This window comes from Labrus bergylta, chromosome 15 (assembly GCF_963930695.1).
Source record: "Labrus bergylta chromosome 15, fLabBer1.1, whole genome shotgun sequence".
NCBI lineage: Eukaryota > Metazoa > Chordata > Actinopteri > Labriformes > Labridae > Labrus > Labrus bergylta.
In genome coordinates, this window is record NC_089209.1 from 16,912,902 (window position 1) to 16,938,048 (window position 25,147).

At 39.8% G+C, this 25,147-nt stretch overlaps 1 protein-coding gene across 1 annotated transcript in view; it reads right to left on the reverse strand.

Moving 5' to 3' along the window:
- Positions 1–21,172: 21,172 nt before the first annotated feature.
- Positions 21,173–25,147, reverse strand: part of syndig1l (synapse differentiation inducing 1-like) — a 40,873-nt gene continuing 36,898 nt past the window's right edge. The window contains exon 4 of the mRNA XM_020632455.3: positions 21,173–24,519. Coding sequence (XP_020488111.2) covers positions 24,361–24,519 — 159 coding nt within the window. The 3' untranslated portion in view covers positions 21,173–24,360. The remainder of the gene's footprint in view (positions 24,520–25,147) is intronic.

The following is a 25,147-nucleotide window of genomic DNA, read 5'->3' on the forward strand; positions in this document are numbered from 1 at the left end:
TCATTCTGCAGAGTCCAAGAAATGTTCATAATTGAGCCAAGGAGACAAAATTCTCGTGACATTTCAGTCTTAAGATTAATACAGTAGTAAAACGATGTAGCTTGTAGCTTTTTTGTCTAGTTAGCACAAAAGGGGTAGCTGTGTCGGATCATTCTTTGAAAAGATCATGCACTATGGTTGACTTGTGGAGAAAGAAAGGATGAAAGGATTTTAATTTTTATCTCCTTTTTGTGAATGGAGAAATATAAGCTTGCTCTATTTCCACATTGTATATTTAAGTAAAAATCAATCTGAGCTGATTCATAAAAACCTACAGTAATTTGATGCATGGAGTTATTAAGTGCTTCATATACTTTTACTTAAGGAAAATCACCACTGCTCTCACTACCGCACCTCTGACAACCCTTTTCTGAGACCAGCTTTCTGCGAGCAAACAGCTGCCCCAGAGTGACTCCCTGAGAGAGAATTGCCTCCTCCCTGGGTGAAATGGTTTTCTCTCATCTTCATCAAAGAAGTAGCACATCTAAGCTTTGATTTTTACGGCAAGCCGACTGTACCAAATGCACATACGAAGCCTGCAATCACCGCTACCACTCTAAAGAGTAGGATCAGTGTCTGTGTAGTCTTGTATAGTTGGCTGGTAGATTAGACGTTCAGAGATCACCAGCAGAGGAACAGAATAGAGATGAGGCTTCTTATCAAACCATGCATTTAAAAAAAAAAAAAAAAAGATAGAGGAAAAGGTAGAGCTTGATTAACCTTAGAAGGAAAAAATGTTAAACCATTTGCAGACTTGTGTAACCAGGGATAAGCCCCTGTTTGAGGGCAGTGAGAGAGTCAGCTAATAAAATGCATTTTAATCTAGATTTATCATGATTTTCCTCAGGGCTAATATTATTTGTACTTGCATACACTTGTAGCCCTAACACGCATTAATTTTGCTTTACTCATATGCAGTAGTTCTTTTACTTTGTTTTGCACATTTGCCTTGACAATAAAAACATTCTTTAAAACATTAGTAGATCATTTCTAAAGGGCTTCATCCTCAAAGGTTCAGATTATAACTCAATACACATCATTAAATAATAAAAGTTTCAGTCTATAGATTTACAGCCAGGTTAGTGGATGTTTAAGGCTTTGCGCAAGCACAGCTTTCAGCTAAAGGCTAATTTAGCATGCTAACATGCTCACAAGGAAAGGCTTTTATCTTGCAGTTATGTTAACCTTATAACAATACACATTTATCTTTTGTACCTACAATGGCATTAAATAGTTGTGTTTTATGTTAACCATCTAAGTTTAGCTTTTAAGTACCGTATTTTCCGCACTATAAGGCGCACCGGATTATAAGGCGCATAGAATAGAAGATACTGCAGTCAAACGTTTGACTGGGGTTGCGTTATGCATCCACTAGATGGAGCTGTGCTAAAGGGAATGTCAACAAAACAGTCAGCTAAAGTCAAACTTTATTAAGCGTTCTGACAACTCCGTTCACTCCCATGGTAACGATGTTCAAACGTTAATGTGCATATTCACAATATCTCCCAGCCTTGTTCAGTTGTAAACACGTAAAAGAAACACAGTCTGATACCGCTAATTCAAACGTTAGTGCATAACTCAACATTGTTCAGTTACGTATAACACGTAAAGCTCACTTTTTCAGTTCATTCCCCGTCCACGAATCCCTCGAATTCTTCTTCTTCAGTGTCCGAATTGAACAGTTGGGCGAGTACGGCATCCAACATGCCCGGCTCCCTCTCGTCATTTTTCGAGTCAGTGTCGCTGAGCGCCGTGTACAACCAGTATGGATCAACCAATTAACCAATTGATCCATATATAAGGCGCACTGTCGTTTTTTGAGAAAATTAAAGGCTTTTAAGTGCGCCTTATAGTGCGGTAAATACGGTACTTAGAAGCAAGTGTTTCAACTCACCCTGCTTAGGACATGAGTGTTCACTCGATCCACATAATGAGACATTTCACTATTTTTTATTTATCTATTGACATAAATGCAGTTCTGTAAATTTGAATATGATGAGCTGAACAATGCATTTATTTATTCCATTAGCAGAGATTGACATAAAACTACACATTTAAACTATGTGAGAGTGGCTTGGCATGCATGGATGTTAAAATGCCAAATGAATATGCAGGTTTGAGTAGAGCTGGTGTTTGTGCACTGCAGGATTTGAAGTGATGCCTGTGCTGCCAACAGCTCTGAATGCCTGCATGAGCCCTACAGGCCCCATAGGCCACTGAGCTGGCTAAGATGAGGCAAATATGGAGGTAGTGGCCCTGCTGGGATTATAATGGCAGCGTTTTTGATTATCTTTTAATGAGATTATAATTAAATATTCGTGTCAATGTGTCTCAGTAATTGTCCCAGTGGCTTTCAAACTATATGGCTGCTCAGAGATATGTCAGAGCTGTGCTGAATAATCAGAATCCGGATGTATGAGTAGAGAAATCAAAGACAGTTGTTTACTAAGGATAGTCTTCTGTTTGCCTCTAAACTCCTAGAGCTCCTTTTTAAACTGAAAAGCAAACTTAGATCAGATCGGAAACCACCAAGGGGATCTTATTGTCTGAAACTCTGAGTTGGGCTTTTCTCGTGAGATGTCTTTTCTGTGATCCATCTGTTCTTTGTGTATCAGGATTATCTGAGGAAATCTGCAACTCGGCTTCATTAGGCTGTGTATTTTAAATAAGTATTCATTTATGCCAAACTTATGATTCAGGCCACTAAAGTGGGAGATGTCAGAAAACTGAAAAATCATTTTTATTGTATTAAAGTTATTTGATTACAGGCAATGAGATTAAACCACCTTACATATCCTTTAATTAGTTTTCAGAAAACTTGGACTGTTTGTTCACTAGGCCGACGAGGCCAAAAGGCTCTAAAGGCCAGTAAGATTTCTTTCAGGACAGCTGTTGGTTCTGAGCGTCTGTGACAGCATGGCTGAGATTTGTGGTGTCCTGCTGTGGTAAGAGTTGTGTGTGGTTGAAGAGATCATTGACCCTCTGACTCCGCCACTAAATCCACAACTGAGATTACCGGCCTCCGATATCAGGCCCGAATGAGCCGCAGTTGAAGATTGCACATAAATCTCTGTGAGAAAATAATAAAAGGCTTGTTCTTCTCTTCCCAAAGCTTTTTATCTCAGGGCCTGGAAAACACCCACACCATCACACCGCTGCACTGACACGCACATATACTTACATGCCAAGAATCAAGAACAGCTCGTGTTAAACGCACACACAACAGTGGGGCCTTATTGGGCTGCTGCATCTTTGCAGTGATAAAAACTCTAACAATAAAAATATATACAGTATTAAAAAAAAGTAAACTGTTTTTGACACACTTTTAACCAACAAAAATTCTGCCACAAAATTGAATTTGATCATGTTCATCATCAGGATAAATTACATGAATCAGTGCACCGCAAAGGGGAAAAGTGATGTCTGTTAGCTGTTAATTTTTTATCCAAGTCTATGTCATCTGGAAAGCTACTGATCAAGTATTTTAAATAGTGAATCTAAGAAATGACAAAGTAAAGAAGTTCAACCCAACCTCACTTCTATCATTGGTGTCTCATGAAGTTGTCACGCTTTTAAAGAGCATGCACCGAAGGCATGCACTGCTGAGAAGGTCCTGTGAAGATAAGCCTGTAAAGCTTCACAAATGAAAGCCTGAGCAGAACTTGATGCTGAGTATATTTCCATATCACAGCTGTGCTCAGGATCACACACACAGACATGCATGCACACACACACACACTTGACTGGCCAGTATGTGCCACTTGCAGCTGCACTCTTCACATATACAAGCCTACTCATGCATAAATATCACCTGGTTGCAGTCGGACATACATACAGTATCTATTTAAACTGCAAAAGGCTGTGAAAGGTGTTGAAAATGCAAAGTAGAGAAATTGGCAGATGTTTCAGTAAAAACGATCTATACATGCAAAAGGATCACCTCAGATTAAAAAGTTGGCAAACAGTTTCCCATTTTCACATTTCCCATTTTCACATCCAGCAGAAACGCCTTCACCATATGTACCACTGAAACCACTAAGGGAAATATCTTGCCCTTTAACTACTAAATGCTCTGTTTTTAACAGTGTGTTATATCAATGTCTTTCTGGCTTCTGGTGCACTTTAAGAAACTTTACAGTTGTGTCCATGTGGCTGTTAAAACACGGCCATGTGAAAGTGAATCAGAACTATGAACTTTGGACTTGGAAAATCACAAAGATGGTACAAAAGGTGTTCTCTGTAGGGGATAAGCGGAGGCATGCAGTGGCTTATTTCAGTATATTTGTCATAATTCTGCCTTCACAATATACATTAGTCTGGTGATCCATTGTCATTATAAGAATAATGATTTGTTCTGCCTTAAATGTCACAGGAAATGTTGCACTACATTAGTGGATAAAGGTACAATGCAGAAAGGCATTCAACACTAATTTTAATTGTTGCATTAAAAAAAAATGTAGGAGTGATTGTAGATACAAAATGATGCTCTTTTAGAAAATGAACAAAAACAGACGAGGCAGTTTTATTTGTGTATCACATTTCACACACTGAGGCATATCAAAGTGCTTCTTCAATCAATCGGTCTTTATTTGTATCGCAACAAATCATTCAACAAGTGTTATCTCAAGACACTTTAAAAATAGAGCATGTCTAGAGAAGGAGTAGAAGATTATGAATGTATTCAAATATTCATTTAAATTCTTAAAGTGTAGACAAGAGGTGTGTAGTTAAAAACTATTAAACTGAACACAAAAACGAATTTCCGAACTCTGAATACTTGATAACCTCCTGGGGTGTATAAAAACACTGTTAATGTGTTTAATTCAAACACACACAGTGTGCTGAGTTACTTCCTAAGCCTTATGTGGGGGGAAGTCTATCTGCTATTGTGAAGCTTCTGTTTCCATTTGAAACCATGGAGGGCATGAAACTATGACATTGTGCTACTTCTAAAATTAAAGGAGCCTTTTATAACAGCACGATCTCCACATGAAATGTAATGTCTGCGTGCTCATATGAACATTTATCTTCGTGAGTGTGTGTCGAGTTCACAAATCGACATTTTCTTTTTTCAAACAACATAAGCAGCCACCTCGTCCTCCCCCCAGCCCCCCTTCTGTGTGTGCTCAGAGTCTATTGGGATCCAACAGAGTCAACAGATCCAGACAGATCTCCTCCCTGTGAGTCTGTCTGCTGGCTAATCCTCACACTTCCCATCCCTACTTCCCAGTTAGATACGGAGTGAATGAAATGAACACGCACATCCCAGTCGATGCAGGCGCCTACCATTTGAAAGCGCGAGGCATCAAAGCGAGGCCCCTCTCTGCTCCTCCCACACTTTGAGGCTGAGGAGAGAGGTAGGGGACGGGGCAAGGCGGGTCTCCCATGGGCTGCTGCTCAAATGATAGATTTGTAGTGAAAGTGCTTCATGCTAGGAAGAGGCTTAAGGATACATTTCATCAGCAATAAAATGTATCAGTGCTTTATTCCCCAAATATGATCCCTGCTGTCACTTAAATAATGGAAGACCTCTGCAGGGCTCCAAGTCCCTCCTGATAATGAAGCATTGAAGAATACTCCAATACAATTATTTGGAAGGGAAATTCAACACATAGTGACTACGTAGAAACAAAATCACTGCATTTAACCTCTTTATTTGACTGGTACGTCCTTATGTAAAATTTATATTTTAATGCATGTTAATGGATAAAAAGGTTCTCTTGCCAACACAAAAAACAGCTAAATGAACTAGTCCTCTAACTTCACTCAGTCAAACCTGTCTTTATGTGTCCAAAAGAGTTGGCCAATGACCTGAAACCAAAGAGAAAAATGGATCCTCATGGAGTGAGGATAAAATAATTGTCTGTGCCTTGTGCCTGTATAGCACACATGTTGAAATACTTAGAAGCAGATTCTATAGGAAGTCAATGTTTTAAGCTTGACTGCTTCTATGCCTGACTCCCAGATTTGCAAATTTGAGTGTTTTTGTAAAATGTATTTTGTCTCCCTTTGTGTCCCTGCCTGTGACTTTGTGTTTTTGCTGCTGACTGTCTTGGCCAGGTGTCCCTTGGAAAAGAGCTTTTTAATCTCATAGGGATCAACCTGGTTAAATGGGGTCCACTCGTATGTTTTCCATGATTCACACTCCCTGTTCCCTCATGTTGTCTGAAATACCTTGTTTAATGAGTTGCTAATTCTGACCAGAAAGAAAAACATTGTAAATTAAAATGTTATTCCTTCGGTCAAGTTCCTGTAAGTACAAATCCAACAATTGAGGCAAAAATGCTAGCTATTAATCTAGAATCAAATGATCTACATTCATATTAGATTTGATTCATATTGAATGATTTAGTCAATCTCAAGCCCTATCCAGACTGCAGATTCAAGCCCTTGTGATGTTTCGCCTTCAATCTAATTGTCGTAAAGGTGTGATGAGGGAACAAAGTCTTCGGAGGTAGCAACAGGCATTAAAGAGGCGAGATGGGATCAGCTGAGCCAGCGGGGGAGTACAGCACTGTGTGCAGACATGTCTGACTGTGTGTGTACGTGGAGTTTTTACTGTGCTGTGCTTCCTCAACGCCCAAACACATTTTGAATACACAGACGGGGACACCAAAATCACGCCCTTGAGGAATCAATATGAATGAACAAAGACGTGATGATGGCTGAGCTGTTACGGCACTTTGTGTGGAAAAAGCAGTCTGAAAAGGGCTATTGATATGGAGCAGGTTACTCTAGGAAGAAGTGTGTCCTCCATGAAATAACTGTGATGTTAAACAGAGGTGTGACACTTCTCAACTGGCTTCTTTCTTCATGTATTTGTTGTTTCCTGTTTTTAATTTGACACCCACACTTCCCTCTTGTACCCAAAGCTTTTCTACCAGCCATTGTTTGTTTTCATCTCCAAGATTGGTCTCACATGACCTCCCCTCACTAGTAGATTTTAGTCTTTGTCTTCCTTTGTTTCTAAACCAGTTCCTCCCCATACCTTTACCCAACAAACTTGAGTTTTCTCCTAGTGCTTCAGTTTTAATATGGATCATGTCTCCTTATGGATTTTGATTTCCAACTGCTCCCTCTTGGACTACATCACATCGACAGTAAGGCTTTAGTTTTGAACCTTTTTGTTGGAAGATTTTCTTTGAATAACACTTGCTCCAACTGGTATTTCTGTTTCAGCATTTGCACCAAACTCTATTTGTGGTTGGGTACCCAAGCTGCCCGCTCTGCTGTTGCATGGTTCAGAACTGTCCAGTTCACCTTTTAAGATGGTTTTATGTAGTTGTGTCATTTCTTATTCTGTTCAACACCTGTAAGTTCATGTTTGTCTTGTGTGTACCTTGGCATGTATAACATACAGCATATCTGAGAAGCTCAGAGCAGCTGTCTCTCTGTACAAACAAAATCTCACAAGGTATGAGAAGGCTTTACAAAGCCAGGAGGTTGGGCTCCCTGCCGAGTCTTCAGGTATTATATGGCAACATGTGTTGCTAGGTCTGAGTGTTTGTCTTGCTCTGTAATCTCCTTATCTGTTCAAATTCAGGTGATCTTTGGGAGAGGCCTTGACAAGTTATGATGTTATGCCCCCTGAAAAATAAGGGAGACATGATCATGAGACTAAAACATTAATATTTCCTCAGCAATCTTGTCTAATTAAGGAATTTTTTTTGTCTAAGGAGATTTTTTTCCCTGTACGTGCTGGAGACAGAAAAAAATCTCAGACTATCAGGCTAAGAATGCGAATAAAACTCTACTGAAGTTTAGAATAGACAAAGAATCAAGTAAGCTACATATAATAGACACTTTTCAAGTATTTTATCCTGGAGAAACAAATTCAACTTGAACAAACTGCTTTTCGTTCATCATTTAGATTTTTCCGTCTTTCTGGAATGTGCTAGAAATGATCGCTCTGACCTCTTTTCAACAAACAAGGATTTTGAAAGTTTACAAACTGCATCATGTTGTTGTTATATCCGCAACTTAAGACCCATTAATTGGGAGTAAATAACGAGAAAATCTTCATCTTTCTTATTCGGGCTCATACTGCTGAAGTAATGCAGGGTGAAGCCTTTCTGTGACTTACTTTCGATGGTTGAACTGAGACTCACAGGTGATCCCTTAAGGGTTCAGTTGCAGACATATCTGGATGGGCACTTTTTACTTCACTTTTGATCTGAACTCTGTCGCCACGTTGTTAACTGGACTGTATACAATGCAGCGCACGGAACAGGAAGTTTTGGCTGGAAGTCAAAAAAGACTAACCACTGGCTACGCCTGAAATACAGAGAAGTTCACTGTCACTCCGAGGCTACATTGTTGAGACTGAACTGAATTGGCAGAGATAGATTATACATTGATACTTGTACTCAGACCTCTTAAATTATTTTATCTTTTTAAAGTACCACAGATTGTCATTTTAGACCATGCATTTCCCATGCTTTTAACTTACTTCTAATGGTTACAAACCATTAGAGTATTATCTTTTGACTTTCTTATAACATTTAACCACAGTGGTACTGTACACATGATGGTAGGACGATATCTTCAGATTGTTCCAGCTTTAGTCAATTAGCTGATGTGAAGATAGATTGGACTGGTTAGACATGTTGTCATTCAGGGTCCACATTCGTCCCAAGACATGAGCACACTTACAGAGTCTATGCAATATAAAACACAATCTAATGTGTTGTGGCTGCTGTTGTGTATGATCACAGGCCCTCAGTGTGTTGGTGTAGAAAAGGGTTAGGAGCTAGTTTGTCTGATTTACTTAACAAGTAGAAATTTCTGCAGCGTGACTTTTTTTGTTCATTTACTGCATATTGTGGCTGTGAAATAAAAGTCTGCAGATAGAGCAATATGTTTTACAATATATATATATATAAAGCATACAAAGGAAAAGTCAAATTTACTTAAAACATTACCATTGATTTAGTCATCACAAGAAATAACCAAAGATAATTTAATGACACTGCTGCTTGTTGATATTAGCAGAATCACAAAAGAGCATCAGCGTTGATCATATCACCCTTGTTTTTAAATGATGTATTATGTCTCTTTTGCTATTAGACGTGTAAAAATGTGAATAAGTCAGTTTCCATTTAAATAATTTCCCGGGGCATTAATAGATGAAATTTCTAGATTGTATTGAAGCAAAAGCAATTATTGTAGCACAGTGTGATGTCAAAAAAAAAGAAAAAGTGTTCAAACAGTTCAAGTTATTTTGCATTCAAATGAGAGAGAGACGCTGCAGGGCAGCCGGCAGACGCACATTGTAAACATTAAGACAAAACAGAAGAGACAAAAACACAAGATTAGGGATGTGAAAACAAAATGTCTTAAGTTGAGAAATACTTGAAGCGGTTATCTTTGGCTTCTTAGGGTTCATGTCTGTTTTTCCAACTGTTTCAAAAAAGAGCTTGCAGAGCATTGAGAGCGGAGCTGGTGTTTGGGAAAAAAAAATGAAAGGGTTTGGAGGGAGGGGATGGGATTTGCCTCTTTTCTCTCACTCTGATTAATTAGTTCCAAGTTATCCATGAAAGTAATACACTGATAAGGCCAGGTACAAACACAAGCCAATTACTAGCATTTTCCTGCAAGCTCCTGAACACCCGCAGCACTGATGGAAAACATTTAAGGCTTGAGGGCTGATTGGACAGGTGTTATGGGGTTGTTTGCAAGTGCTCTCTAGCTCACGGCACATCTTTTCATTACCAAACCGAGTGCACACCCTTATCAAGCTGTTCTCATCGATGATGGTAGATGAGACCTCGCATAAAAAAGCCGTCTACAACAACAGCTGTGATTGAGGGAAACCTTGGGACCTGAGTTGCATCTCAAGCACCAAATAAAAACACACACTCATAGCAAGGCTAACATTTCCATATCAATTCTAATTCTCTTCAGTATCTAGTTGCATATAGATTACAAAAGCTTGTGCTTTTTTCTTTGCTCTATACTGCTGCGGTCCTGCTGCTGCAAAATCATCAATACATTGATTCGGCAGCTACCATGCCTGTCAAGCACCCTTTGACCCAGGGTCAGACGTTTTCTACAATAACTAAAACAGCTGCATGTTTCTGACCAGAGCAAAATTAAGAATTGATTAGCAGTTGGTTGGTCTGCTAATGCATCCTGTCTTAAACCACATGGTTTCAATCCTTACTTTAGATGTCCTTTAGCCCTTTTGACAACCCTCAAACCCTACAGAGTCTAGGAAAGAAAACACAGCTGTTGCCATTCTATATTTAAAATACTATCCATTTGATCACATTCATGCTGCTGCCATTTCGTTCAGTCGATAGACTGGAAGTCGTTAAACGCTAATCACTGGCACCAGAAAAGTTACCTTCACACCCAGAGGCTAATCATCAACAGAAGATAATCAATGGGTTTTGAGATTGCATAAATCTGATAGGACTCTGACTAATAATAAAAAAATAAATAAAGAAAATGTGTAATCTCACCTCTACCAGGAAAAACAGAAATCAACAAGACAAGGTAGTGAGAATCTGTGGAGACAGCAGGCACTGTAAGATAAAACAACTTATTTGATAACTCATTGGCAACATTTAGTAAAAGCTAATATCAGCATTCAACCCCTGTTTTGCAAACATTACAGTAAATTAGTGTTATTCAAAACAACTGTAACATCAACAAAGTATTTATGCTTCTCTATTATAGAGCTTTTAGCTAGATAAACTGTTAGCTTGTAGGTCAAGCTTATATTAGCTTGCCCTACATATTTAGAAAGCTAAAGTGCAAAACTAGTATTTGACCCTCAAGTCACACATACTGTGCGTGCTGCGGTCCATCGGCGCCACGGTTTTGCGCGACGGACATCACGCGTTTCTGGAGCGTCAGCGCAGTGGAGGGCACACATGAGCAGCTGTGCACACATCACAGGAGAACTACAAGATCCCGCAGGAACAAAGAGAAGAACGTGCAAACATGTTACTATGTTTTTCTAAGGATGATTTGTTGTTTGGCTGGTGCCTGTATTGACGTTATGTTGATAAAGGGAAAATTCGATCCGTAGTCCGTATATTGTGTTTTATTTTGAAATTGGATGCTCTGTGTATTTCCTTGTCTGACTTCCTGTCTGGGTTTTCATATTCTGTCTGTCTTGACGCGAACCTGAAGCGTATTCCATCGAAAATAGACTCGCGGCCTATTTGAAATGCAGCAAGAGCGTAATGGCACTGCTGGCACGCTCTGGAGACGGACCGCGGCGCCTGCTGTGTGAACACAATGATTGACTAGAATGGCAGCGAACTACACCATAGTGCGAGGCACTGACGGACCGTGACGTGCACAGAGTATGTGTGAATTGGGGGTAAGAATGATGTTGAAGAGCCCATATTATGCCCTTTTTGGGGTTCGTATATTTAATCTATGTACCTACTTTTGTACGTTCACAATAGCGAAAGTTCGAAAAAAGAGTCTGTTTTCATGTACTGCTCCTCCTTGCTCCCTCTCCGCTCTGAGTCCGTCAGCTACGCTCTGCTGAGCCCACACTGTTAGACCCTATGTGGGCCAAGTCTGCTCTGATTGGTCTGCCGATCCGCTCTGTCGTTATTGGTCAGTTGCTCAGCACGCTTCTCGGAAATTTCAACATGAGCTGCTGGGCTTGCCACAACCAGCCAATGGACTTAGATCAGTGATCTCACACTGACAATGACGTCACACTGACAAATTTTTATCGAGGGGGGCTAGAACCGAGTGTTACATGCGGCTAATGCTACAGCTAACAGGAGGACGTAGGAGAAGCTGCTTTTCCGCAGACTTTGAATTTTTGCACATAGATGTGCCTAAACATGCACAGGACACTTGGAAAACACACTGAAGTGCATATAAAACCAGATAAAGCATAATATGGGACCTTTAAGGGCTTTTCCAATCATATTGTGAAACACTACGGATCAGAAATGTTAATTAGGAAGAGGTTGAGCGGCTGTCTAATAGGATATTAAATATGGGGTTTTATCTTGAAATACAGCTCACTTTCCCATTGGATAACCACTATCGATTGTCTTGTCAGCTGCTGATCAATCACAAAGTGGTAAAATTCACATTTTTAAGACTTGCAAACTAGCTGCGTGACATTTCAGCTTCCCACACTGAGCATGAGGGAAATGGCTTCAAGATGAATACAGTGAAAAAAGTCAGAGCGCCTCCTTTAATGCAGGTGGATCAAAACACCTGACATTTAAAGAGCAAATATAATCTCGTCCTTGTCATTATTATCATCCGTTCTTGTAAAACATTATAATCAGGCACACTCGTGCACCCAGCCATCAGCCTGTTTTGCTCATTTAAAAGCACATTTTTATTTCTTCCTGCTGTCTAGGTGCGTATATGTTCCCAAGACATCACTGACGCGTGTCTACAGCAGGTCTCTTTCTTCATTGCTTGGGGTAAAGGAAGTATGTCAACAAGAAGGATTAATTTGTCACCTGGAGTCGAGACTCGTAAACTTTGCCCTACCCTGGGGATGTCAACAAAGCCTTCGAGCAAGACCGGCCAGCCATTAGATGGGGCTGTCATCGGCAGATAATTGACTGTCAATTAAGGACATAGACAACAACGTGGGAGTCAGCAGGAAGGCAGTAAATCACTACCTGTCCGTCAGACGGCCTCGCCTGCCCCTGACTTGTCTTCCTTCCCTTCACTCTCTGCCTATGTGTCTATTTTTCTCTTAGACATTCGCTCGGTTCCCTTTGAAGTATCCTGCTCTTTCACTTTCTCTTGTATTGTCTCTTGCCAACCTTCCTGATGGTGTTCACAAAATGTACAGCAACGTTTTGTGTCTTCTCTCGACCTTTCTGAGGAGTGATCGCTCCAATCGCCATGTCAAGCCAACTGAGTGAATGGTCCCTTTTTTTTTTTTTTCTTTTTTTTTTTTAAAGGTCTTCCCATCACCAGCTGACTGTCGCCACTCACGTCTTCCTTTCTTTAAAGGCCAGGTTACACGTATTGACTTGTGTACATAGATAATCCTCTTTTATCTCATCAGTGTGAGATCTGAATGTGTTGTTGTGGAAACTGCATTTTTCTTGGTAAGCTCTATTGAGTTGGTGGCTTTTGGCTGTGCTTAGGAGAACAAACACAATGCTGGAATGCAGTCTTAAGTTAAAGAGCTTTCCAATTGGAGCAGCTTAACACATTTACAGTACAGTATGTTCCCCAGAAATTAAGTTTAACCAGATATTAAGCTTTTTTTGTCGTTTTTGTTATTATTTGACCAAAATGAAGCACTGCTGTAAATCATAGAAGCACTGTTAGCCAATCAGACTGTTGCCTTTAGCTGTGAATATTGAGTTTCAATCAAGCCCACCCAAGGAATCTCTTGATTCTTGGGCCGTTGCTGAGAGAACAACATAAAAAGTAAGAAATCTCACCTAAAGCTTACAGGACATGCATATCTTATGAGATAATCTGAAACTTGCAGACACTGCAGGGGGGGACTTAAAATGAGAAACTATAAGTCGAGTACAGCAGAAGTTGAGTGGCAGCGGCAGGGAATGTTCCTACAGAGCTGGGTCTGTTGTCGAAGGTAAAGACAGTAGCGAGTGTGTTTCTGTGTGTGGGTGGCTGGTGCATTATTCAAAGTGTTATGGTCTCAGTTTCATGTTGCAGACAGTATAACTGCATGCCATACTGTAGGCCACATCTAGTCCGCAGGGAGAACTGTGGTAAATCTCGCTCTGAGAGTCAGTTAAGTAAATCAAGCATGAAAACAAGGAAGACGGTGAAGTCTAGATGAAACTCGTATGAGGAATCTGTGTGATTGTTTGGCTGGAGTGAAAAATAGTGGTCAGATTTATCACTTGAGAGCAACTGCTTGTCATCAGTCTTCCATTGATTGACATTTTAAGACCATTTTATGGTTTAAAGATTATCTCACACATTGCATTGTCAATTAATGTCTGTGTTGGTTCTCTGCCATCCAAGTCATGGAATTGAAGCTTGATGCCAAGGCAACCGGACTTGGTTGAAGATCTTGAAGACGCTTCACCTCTCCTCCTAAAGGCTTTTTCAGTTTTAAACTAACTGGTGGATGGAGCTAGAAATGTAATCGTCTGTGGCTCATTAGCATGCTAATGATCAAGGATGGTCACATTGGAGTTGTAAGCCGAGTCGTTGACCTAGTTTCGCTTAGTCGTTAACACCCCCAGTCGGCTGTAGGTTTATAGGGTCACATTTTCTAAGGGGGGACTGGGGCTTAAGTTGTTTTAAGAGAGAATTTAAAACAGCATTGTAGATTGGTGCTAGATGGTTTCCTCAGACCCCCACCTGTGTGGTTTCCATGGCCAGGAAGTGCACCCTGTCATCTTTAAGGTTGTCCTTGTCCTTCAAATGAAAGTGGACAGCAGAATTCTGTCCTGAAGAGCTGACTCTCCTTGCTCTCTCTAGCATGCTAAGGCAGACATCATATCTCCTGCTGGCTATGTTAGTTTATAAACTGAAGAAGCCTTTCGGAGGACAGGTGAAACGTCTTCGAGATCTTCGACCAAGTCCAGTTGCCTTAGCATCAAGCTTCAAGGCGCCAATGATTATAAAATATATGTACAGATACGTAAAGTCGCACAAGAACAGGAAAAAGAACAAAATAACTGACATCACTCAGTTTGGAGTCATTTACCTGCAACCTTGACATTCGAAAGTCATTTTTGCCAAAAGATATTCAATCCCTCTCAATTAACATGTGCAAATTGACATTATACAGTAATAAAAGCAATGGATGACCATATTACCCCTGCAGTGTTTCACTGCTTGAGGCTAACCACTGACTTTGATTAGCATCAGCTCTACCGTACCTCTGCCAGTGTGAAAGGTCTGAGCCCCCTTTTAACTGCTGTGCTGATTCCTTTTTAATGTTTCTCTTAATGAAATAGCATTTCTAATTCCACCTGTGACACAGTAAGACTGGTGAGTCTGTCGCCCAAACCGGCATGAAAAGCTGTCATTTCATGGACACAAGGATGAGTCTAAATCCTAAGCTTTTTATCACCCATGTGGGTGGAAAAAAAGGTGCTTTGAAGGCAGTTCCTAAGGACCAGCATCTGTCACCAAACACCTGCAGCTCATCTCCGAGCAGGTTGCTTTGAGTTGTTCAATTTTTTTTTATGTTTCATCCCCTCCCCATCCTGCCCTCTCTTTGTCCTGGGGACCAAAGCTTTTGAATTCATGGACAGTCGTGACTCCTCGGAAATGTTTATTTCACACACACACACACACACACACACACACACACACACACACACACACACACACACACAAGCCAATATGGGGGAAAACAGCAGATTTGTTTTCACTTTTTCTAAAACATGAGCTCATGTGCTTTTGCCACAGGCAACAGATTTAAATAGGTGTGTATTTTTCCTGGATGGTTGTACGCAGCGGTGATGAAAGAATGTTAATCATGTGTTTTTGAGGAATGGATAATCTAAATATGTTTTAATATGCACTCCTGTTGTAAGACACATTACGACTTTTTGCTATTTAAACTGAGATGAGAAATGTAGAGTTATTAAAAGTTTTATTTTTTTCCCCACATGTTGTGTTGTAGTAGCTTAATGGTATGTCCTTTTTTAGGGCACACTCACTCTAGACAATACATTCCATGCCCAAGCACACTGGACCCCAAAAGTCCAGTGTGTTTGACTAATGTGACTGCTCCATACCGTGCTCCCTTGTGTGGATAGAAGAGGTGGGCTTTGGCAGGGTACAGACGCTCATGCGCGAGCACAAAGGTACGCAAAGTGGACATGATGAATAGCCTAATGAATGCGACAGTTCCTCTCGACAATAATTTTAAATGATGGCGACAAAAGGTCCACATTGGTCCGATGCAGAGGTTGAGTGTTTACTTGAAATTTAGGCAGATGGGAATATTCAGAGTCAGCTGGATAAAATCCACAAAAAAAAGGAGGTATGATGCATGTACAAGAGGTAACAATGGTAGTGCCCGGTTAGGACTGGAGCAATGTTGATAGGCTGAAAGATAGTACATTTTAATAAAGTTGTCTTCACTGTAGATGCAATTAAGTGTATTTTGTTACCTTTGGCCAGTGTTAGGCAAGCTGTTCACTCCTGCAAAGCAAGAGTTTCACAAATGTGCCATTCTAACGGCTTGAAGGCGCAGGCTGAATAATAAACTGCTATGAATTTGTTATTCACAGTGATAACTGCTTTGTTGGTTTTTTTTGCCTTATCTTATCTCCCCCAAAAAGGAAATGTTCTCCTTGGCTGCCCAGCTGTTGCCTCTGACCGGCTTTGAATAGCTGTACATACAGAGATTTCTCCGTACTATCTCATGTTTCCCCCCCTGACTCTGCTTTCCTTTGTTTGCTTTTGAGTTGATAAATAGATCTTTACAGAGGTATCTAGCGCTCTCCTGAGGGCTTCAAAATCCATAAAATTAGTTCCATCTCGGCCCCTCTTTCCCTTTGCTTACAGACAAACTGACGCGTGCAGCAGCAAGATAAAAGCCGGAGTTATGTGAAAACATTATTATGTGAGCACACTTTCATTGCATTTGAAAGGGCTTTCCTGGAAATGCTCTGCCTATACAGTTTGAGAGGTGTGCAGAGTCATGGATGAGAGAGAGATTTCCCTTTATGTGAGAGGTTCTTAGTCAGACCTGCATTATTCACCAGCTTTAACAACCTGTAGAAATACTGCTGCTGCAAGGTAAACACTGTTTCTGATGCTATACTGAGAAAGAGACCGTAAACATGTGCAAATTACTCTACAATTTAATTCAAGAGATCATGTGAACATGCAATGGAAAAGTCCTTTCCCAATATAGCTTCCACATGATTTATTATGCAACCTGTATAAACTCATGCTGCACATGAATACACAATCTGTAGGCAAGGGACAAACCTTTTGGTGTGTGACTACAAACAGAAATGAGAACACCTCCGAGTGGTATTGTTCATTAGCAATCAGCAAGTTCTTTGCTGTAGGCATGATAACGTTCAGTTTGAAATCGAAATTGTTCAAAACAGCAAAAGGATCACTAAATTGGATAAGGTTATCCTGTCTTGGATTTCATGTGGTTAGAACCCCCTAGTTTGTGTTGTTAAAAAACCTTGGAGTTTGACTTGAATCATTTTGATCCCGAATACAGTCAGGATTTTCCTGATCAAGGCATGGGGCATGGATTCTGTCCGGATAACAAGAACAATTTTTACAATGATGTTGTATATTGATATTTAGGAATTTAAAAATATATATATTTTGCATTTGATTAGACTAAATATTAAGTACTTCACACGTCTTTCAGTTGAGTGATATTTCCCACTATGTCTCATGAATATCTGACCAAAACATGACTATCTGGACAATACAGAACAGTCCATAATGGAATCAGTGTTATTCAGCAGGGACACATCGTTCTCCACCTCACTGAGAGATAAGTCAAAGCAAATACACATACACACACACACACACAATACCCAGTCTAAATATAAAGGCTGGATATTAAAGGATAGGCAAGGTACCTGCTCAGTGTGGAGATGGAAATCTGTTTTTTTTTACCAGAGGTTTTCTTTCTACCGGATTGCTTTTGTGTTCTACAGCCGTAGCCTTTGGGACTGCTGTGGAAATGGAGCCTAAAGAGCCTGAGGCCTGGCCAGTCCTGTCAACTGAGATGAGAACATTTCGCGAGCATAATATACATTTGCTGTTTTGTTTTTCTACTGGTTTTCAAGCTTAGGAAAAATGTACCTTTTAGCAAATCTTTGCATTTCAGATTCACAAGATGAGGTCAAGACCAGCAGTTTTAATTATCGCCCGAGTCATTTTAATAAAATGATCTCCCCCCCCCACCCCCAAAAATAATTCTACTCCCAAATCTCAAATCCACATGAACAGTTATGTACATATTAAAATTATTCACATTGTTTCTTATATTCTGGCTGTGGGGAGTGACCTGAGTGGGAGGAGGATGCTTGTTTGTTTCCTACTTTCCATTTTTTCTCAGCCTCCTCACTGCTATAAAATCCTTATAGGTTTTCTTGAAGACAGTATATCTCCCCAAATAAATATCAAAATAAGTCAAAGAACTTTGGAATCTTCAGATTACTGAGTGTATCCCATGAATCTCTACCAGGAAGGGAATCCTCGCAAATTTACCAAAAAAAGACCTTTAACATTCGTTAAAAATGATGACTCTTTCAACTCCATGTCATTTGGAATTGAACAGAGTCAATGTCTACAGCAGTAAGAAAAATCAAAAGGAAGAAAAACAGAAGTGTGAAAAATGCGGCTGTTTGCGTTCACACATAGCCTAAAGACCCTCTTGGTAGCCAAATCTTTTTCAGAAGATTTCCATATGTGTGAAAAGGGTTATGCAGACTTTTTACAACGCAGCTGGTATAGGAAAAATCGGCATAAAGTTGAGCTGAGTAAATTTTCTATTTGCATACATGCCCCTCACCTAGACTATGTCTGTGAATTGTGTAAAAGTTAAGTGGATGTGTGAAGGAGGCAAAAGAGTGACATTTGCTGTGCTTAAATTAAAACCTAAATTGTACCTCATCCACCTGGGAACAACACTTCTGCAAGTTGTAAAACTCTGCTGACTTGCATTTTTTGTCATGTGTGAGATTGTGAAGTGGAGGTTTCCAGGAGATTGCACCACCCTTGAGTGAAATACAATAACCAATCTTGAAAACTGTGCTTGCATGAAAATACCTTAGTTTCGTGTTGTGGCTTCAAAGTAGAGACACGAGTTGAGAGATTAAATCACGACTGATATCTCTCCCTTGATAATCTTTGGCATGATCCACTAATGCAGGCGAGAAATAACTGTTGAAATGATGAAATCTGACTCATCCACAGATGAGAAGAGCTGGGGGAGTCAGACTTTAAGCATTTTTATTTTAGTCAAATGTAAAAAAAAAAAAGCTCTCTTTTCTGTAATGATTATGATGATTCTATTTGTTACTTTATTATGACAGACCTATTCCTGATCAACTTCACAAATCAGATTAATTAAATCCCTAAATGCACAAATATAAAAGAACACCAGAGGATGAGCACATTTTTTTTTCTGCTCCTTGTCTTGTATGCTCAGTCTTTTCATTGAACGCTGAGAAAAACAACTCTTCTTTTGATCTTAGTGCTTATTAATTCTATCTGCCTGTGTGTCTGGCATCAGCCTGTTTAGCATACTGTGGTGAAAAGAGTGGAGTGTTCACTTTGTTTATGTATCATACGAGCACATTCACCCCAGATGACTAGGAAAGCATCTCAACATTGTCCAAGTTACTGCGTATTAACCGACAGAGACATGAGCTTGTGACTCACTCTTGTAGTGAGAGCTCTTTTCCAGCTGGTGCTGCAGACACACCCACTGTTATTATGCACACTGGCACAACCCAGCCACCTTAAACCTCTAAAACCTCAGGATCAGCTCTTACACAGAAGGAATCAGCTGCCTGTAGGGTTTAGTTCCAGCCTACATAGGGTGATTCTGTAAAGACGATATGTTGTTGACCAGTGATGGGGATGTGTTGCTATATTGAGGGTGAACAAAAGCTACATGAAGTCCTGGATAAATGGCACAAATACAAATTTAACACTAATGATTGAGTAAAAATGTTTGTGATGGTAAATAGGGACATAATAAGTTAGACACTGGATAAACTGGTAAAATAACTAGCTAAAAAAATACACAGTTACATACTGTATTATAGCACTGAATAAAATAAAACTCTTACTGCAACATAACTGTTGAAAAAAACTAAATATTGAATATCAGTTTAACCTTTCAAGAAAACAGAAAGCAATGAACAGTTAAATTACTTACCTGTACTTCATTGTTGTTTTTCAAGCCTAACCATAGTGTTGGGCTCTAGCTTGAACAGGCTCCTTGCCCTTCTTCTGTATTCACTGTCCTAGTTCTAACATCTCTCTTCAGACTCTCCTTTCTGTTTTTCCCTTGTCTCTTTTCACAGCATGATGGGTATGATGGGTGGTTGGAGCCTGCATTAAGCAGGTTGGCTCTGGGACCCAGAAACTCACTGTCCAGCCTTCAGAGGTATCCTGGGACTAACTGGACGAGACACCTCTTGAATGGAGGTTCCCATTTGACAACCCGGAGATGTTGTCATCACAACCTGGTAGCTCTCATAAACAGATGCTGTTTGGGTGCGATGGCAACTAAGGGCCTTTAAAAAAAATGTATTACACATGCTTTACTCATCCCTGAGACAAATTCTGGATTACACTCTGTTATTGAAAGACATGCTTTACTCACACATAGTTTTGAAAATTTAAAAAAGAAAAAAAAAACCTCAAAGCCATAAACAATGGTTAAAAAAAATAAAATCAAAAGCAAGTAGCAATAAAAAATTGTTTAGTTTATAAAACTGGCAGCTTAATGTAATGAATAAAAAAATAATATCCACTAAAAGTATTGAAACAGTTGAAATAATAATCTCATTTTAAGATAATACAGTTTAAATAGCTTGATATAAAAGTATTAGATGAAATAGTGAGCTCAAAGTAATTGGTTGAAACAGATTGAGACAGTTAGCTAGAGGTAATGAATACAAATTTGAAAAGTTTGAACGTAATGGGTAAAGTGTTCACATAGTAAAGGTTGAAAAAGTTAAGTCCATAATTCATTCATAGGAAAATGTTTGGGTGGAGTCCACTTGAAGGCTAATTGTTGATCCTCGTTTTTTTAGATAAGAAGCCTTATATCTCCATAGAAACCCTACGAACTAAACATAACCTGCCCTGTAAGACTGAATGAATGAGACTACCCTGATAGTATAAATACACATAGTGAAATGTCAGTTTGTGTATTGTTCAGTGTGTGGAATGGTGAGTTGAGTGTGGCTGTGCATTCACGCTCGGTGACTGTGATGGTGACAACACAAAGAAAGGTGTACTTCAAGCACTCGGCTATATGAGAACACTGCAGCTACAAATTTCAGAGCTGCTCCTCCATCGCTTTCTGGCGAAACCACCTACTCTCCATGACTCAGTGTGTGTTTGCCTGTGCTTTAAGGACAACTGAAGCATCTCAATTACTCAGTCAGTTCTCTCAGGATGTGAAGGGTTTGGAATCCGAGTGTACAGCTCAACGTTACATAAACCACAGAGAAAAATAATCTTTGCTTTTAAGAAAGGCCGTCCTTCCTTTCTGATTTATTGTCATTACATTTGAACATGTCTTTATTTGCACTATGTACATGTTGCCTTCACACAAGATAGGAAAAAATATCCCAAAACATAACAAAAAAAGATGTTATCTTCTTTAATCCGACATACAGGGAGCATAATCACCCTGGCATTGAGGAATGCATTAAGCAAACATCATTGTTGGGTGAATGTGTACATCAGCTCATCACAATGAGAAGAAAATAACAGCACTGAAAACCCTTATACTGCTGTAACACATTGCACGGTTGCCAAAGAAGCTGGATAGAAACACATTGTTTGATTGACACGCTACATAACACAAAGCATGTTCATCATTATCAGCAATAATACGCTCTCCAGGTGATGAAAGCAGACAGAGTCTTTCAGTATAGTTACAGTGATGGTCATGATGTGTATGAGCGCTGACGTAGTTGCTCACGAGCTACCACAGGAACATGTGGTGATGAAGCATCACATGTTATAAGGCCAAAGAATAAAAGTGAAATAACAACGTTCAAATGACCAGGACCCAGTTGTTTTAACCCCCCAAGTTTAAATTAAAACCTCAAGATTTGAAATCAGGTTATTCAGAAGAAAAAAAAGGTAACAGAATTGAATAGGATCAGTTAATCTTGTTTATTATTGGATAAAACCTCCAATTTGTGTTTTTTAAAACATCAGATTGGGTTGGGATTATTCTGATTCAATAAACAAAAATAGGGTTGTAAAAAAAAAATACAGGAAATTTCTTCCCATAAGGATGAATCAAAAAGATGTGAAGCAAATAATATTTGATTTAGAGCAGATTTTAGAGGATCTTTTGATTTGAGTGGGTTTTTGCTCCCGCTATGGACAACGTATGTCGGGTGAAGTCCTCTTTAAAGCGTTGGTAATCCAGATTTTTCTTATTGCTTCAAAGTTTGGATCTGGAAAAGGTTGAGCCAATCCAGTTGTTCTTTGAAAGCCTGTGGACAAAATAGCACTGGATTAACTGATCCTGGACAGACAAAGAAATGGATTTCCACACTCCTGTTCTGATTTAACCGTTTGAATAACTGGGCTTTGTAGTCTATGAATCTTTTCAAATTTACAAATTCCAACAAACCAATAAGAATTCAGTTCATGATTATCCAAGTGCCTTGAATTAAAATACAGCAGGATGTTCACCTCTCCAGGCAGCCAAAAACAAAATCTAAAAGAGAATCTGCAGTTTAATTTATCTGCGATACACTGGAAACTTCCTGCTCGGGGGAGAACACGAACAATGTTCACTCTTCATTAGCACAACAGATCAAACTTGCTTGCTTTTTTTTCATAAAGCAGAGGATGGGAAAATGGATTGTTTACTTGCGTGTGACAGCAACCAGCGACGCCAAAAAGTGTCTTATTAGTGAAATGAATGCGGTTGTGCTATTTTCGGGGCAAAGCTCCAGAGAGTACACATTCCTTCTGTAAAAAGCCATTACGCCGAGCTAATTGTGCACCATAAACGTCAGGTATGACTAATGTGGGACCAGTGCAGAGAAACTAAGTGTAAAATGTCACCACGCTAGGCTTCTCTGCTTGAAGTACAATCTAACTATTCATTGTCTATGATTCAAAACTACAATCAGAGTGATTTAAGAAGCCCTTCATACTGAGAGTAAATGTCTCTGTAGTGTCTTTCTATAACTTGTATTCTTTAACTCATGGGGAACAAACTAAACTTACAATGAAGTGTTGTCTTTTTCAATAGCTGATTTTGGGAACGTAGGCTAAAGTATTTTGCAAAATACAAGCCCCTTCCCCGCCTTATCAATTTTAACTGAGGCTTTTTTATGATCTAAGAAAAACATTTTCTAAACCTGCTCAATCATGTGTAGCAGAACACTCCTCCCATGAAAAGAATAATTGATCACAGCTAAAACCTAAACTGTCAGTCTGCAACACTTTGTTTATGTGGAGCCCCAGAGGGTATGCAAGGCCTGCCTTTTAATGACATTATCTACCTGATTTATAACTTCCTCTCCTACTGTTAACGGCTGATGTTTCATTTCATTGTGTAACCAGATTCAATGCTTTCAGGGGAGAGAAACTGCACACCATATCCCCAGGTTTTTTTTGACCATATGTCCACTGGATTTCTGTGCTTTATGTCAAAGGCTTTAAATGAACATTTTAATGTGTGAAGATTACGCTGGCTTTGGACTGGAGGGAACATAACAAGACAAACATAAAGAAAGGAACCACATTTTCATGGACATAGGCAAACCATATCAGGCATGAGCAGGTTGTGTGTGATTTCAGGACACGTCTTTGAGGGATGGACGTCAAAGGGAAAATTCAGGTCCGAGTCTTCGTTGAGGTTCTTTAAAGTCATGCCAGTGCACATTGTTCAATGAGAAATGAACAGCATTTGATTGTTTTGATGGTTCTTCTCCTTCAGAAGTGTATTCTTCATTGATCAAAATTACTGGATTATTTTTTTTTAAGTGTTTCCCAGGAAATAAAAGCAGTCCTTTGTTATGATTTAAGAAGCTGTGAGGCAGTCAGCCCAGGGACAAATGCAGTCTCGGTGTTTTGAGTTGATACGGGAAGCTCACGGTCTATTAAAGACGGTCCTGTGTGGCAAACTGTGACAGGAAGAGACAGGATTCCACAGAGAGGCTACGATTTCAACTGGAGCGCAAAGAACAACAACAAGGACTTGGTTTGAGAGTGATTTTGTGTTGCTTTCTAACCTTCCTCAACCTTTGCTTTTTAACAAATGCTAAAGAGTTATTGTCTCAGTCTGTTCTCCTTGATTCTTCTGCCGGGGATTTGGACGATGGAAATCCAGCCAAGTTAATGGGATGCAAACTGGACTCCAACATGGAATACTTGCATTACTTAAACTGTTTCTCTGTATCAACAAAAAACTTTGTCTATCCCCAATTCCCAGTCTTCTCACCCCCCAGCTTGACCCCTCTCCAGTCAGTGCGTCTAATCTTGGCTGACAGAAGGCCTGCAGGGAGAGAAAGCTGGAAAGAAAAGAAAGGTGGAGGAGAAAACTGTACATCCCCGAAAAAAAAAAAACTTTCCCTCGAAGTCAGCTGGAGCAATGCCGTTCCCAAGAGAGGGAGTTGTTCTCCTTCCTATGGGCTCCCCGGAGGTGTGTGTCGAGGGGAAGGTGCAGAAGTGCTATATGTGTCCTGGTTTTGAAAGGTAGGCGATGAGAGCTACCACCACTCCCACGTACACGCCGGTGCCTATAGTGATGGAGAGGGCGGCGAGGAACAGGGCTCGTCGAGAGGCGATGTTGGCCAGAGGGAAGTCACCTTTGTTCACTGCCTTGGTGGTCTGAAGGGGAGAAAAATGTAAGAGAAGAAGAAAGTCAGACCGTTTAGAAGCACCTCAAGAGAAATAGTGACCCATTTTTCTAAGGAACCATAATTTGGAAGCTGTCTGTTATTTCTGTGGCAGTGTGAATAAAAAAAAGGAAATGCAATTGGAGGATGGGCCAATTGACTGAGCGGGAAGGCTTCACCCTGGAGAGCTCATCATGCATAGCAGGACTAAAAAATTTAATTAGTGTGGAAATGTCAAGGAGCAAAGGTTACGGTCATTTTATCTGCTAGCACTGCGTGATAAATGACATGTCAGGGGAGCAGATTTATCATAATTCCCCTTAAACAAACCTCAAGAAAAGGTCCAAATAAATTAGTTTTGTTTATAGAACCATATTTGAAAAAGAGATCACAAAAAGAACTGTGCCTAAAGGTTAAAGCTAAACATTTAAAAACCTATATAGGTCATAGCTCGTTCATGTTATCTCATTGCTTTGTTTTTTTTTTTTCTCTCTTCAGACAACAACCCCCCCTCAGCCTGACCCAGTTACTGTGTATTTAAGGTTATAGTGCATTCTAACAACCCTCTATAGGCACATATAGATCCTCTGTGGTGCTGTGCCAACCTTTCTGCTTAAATT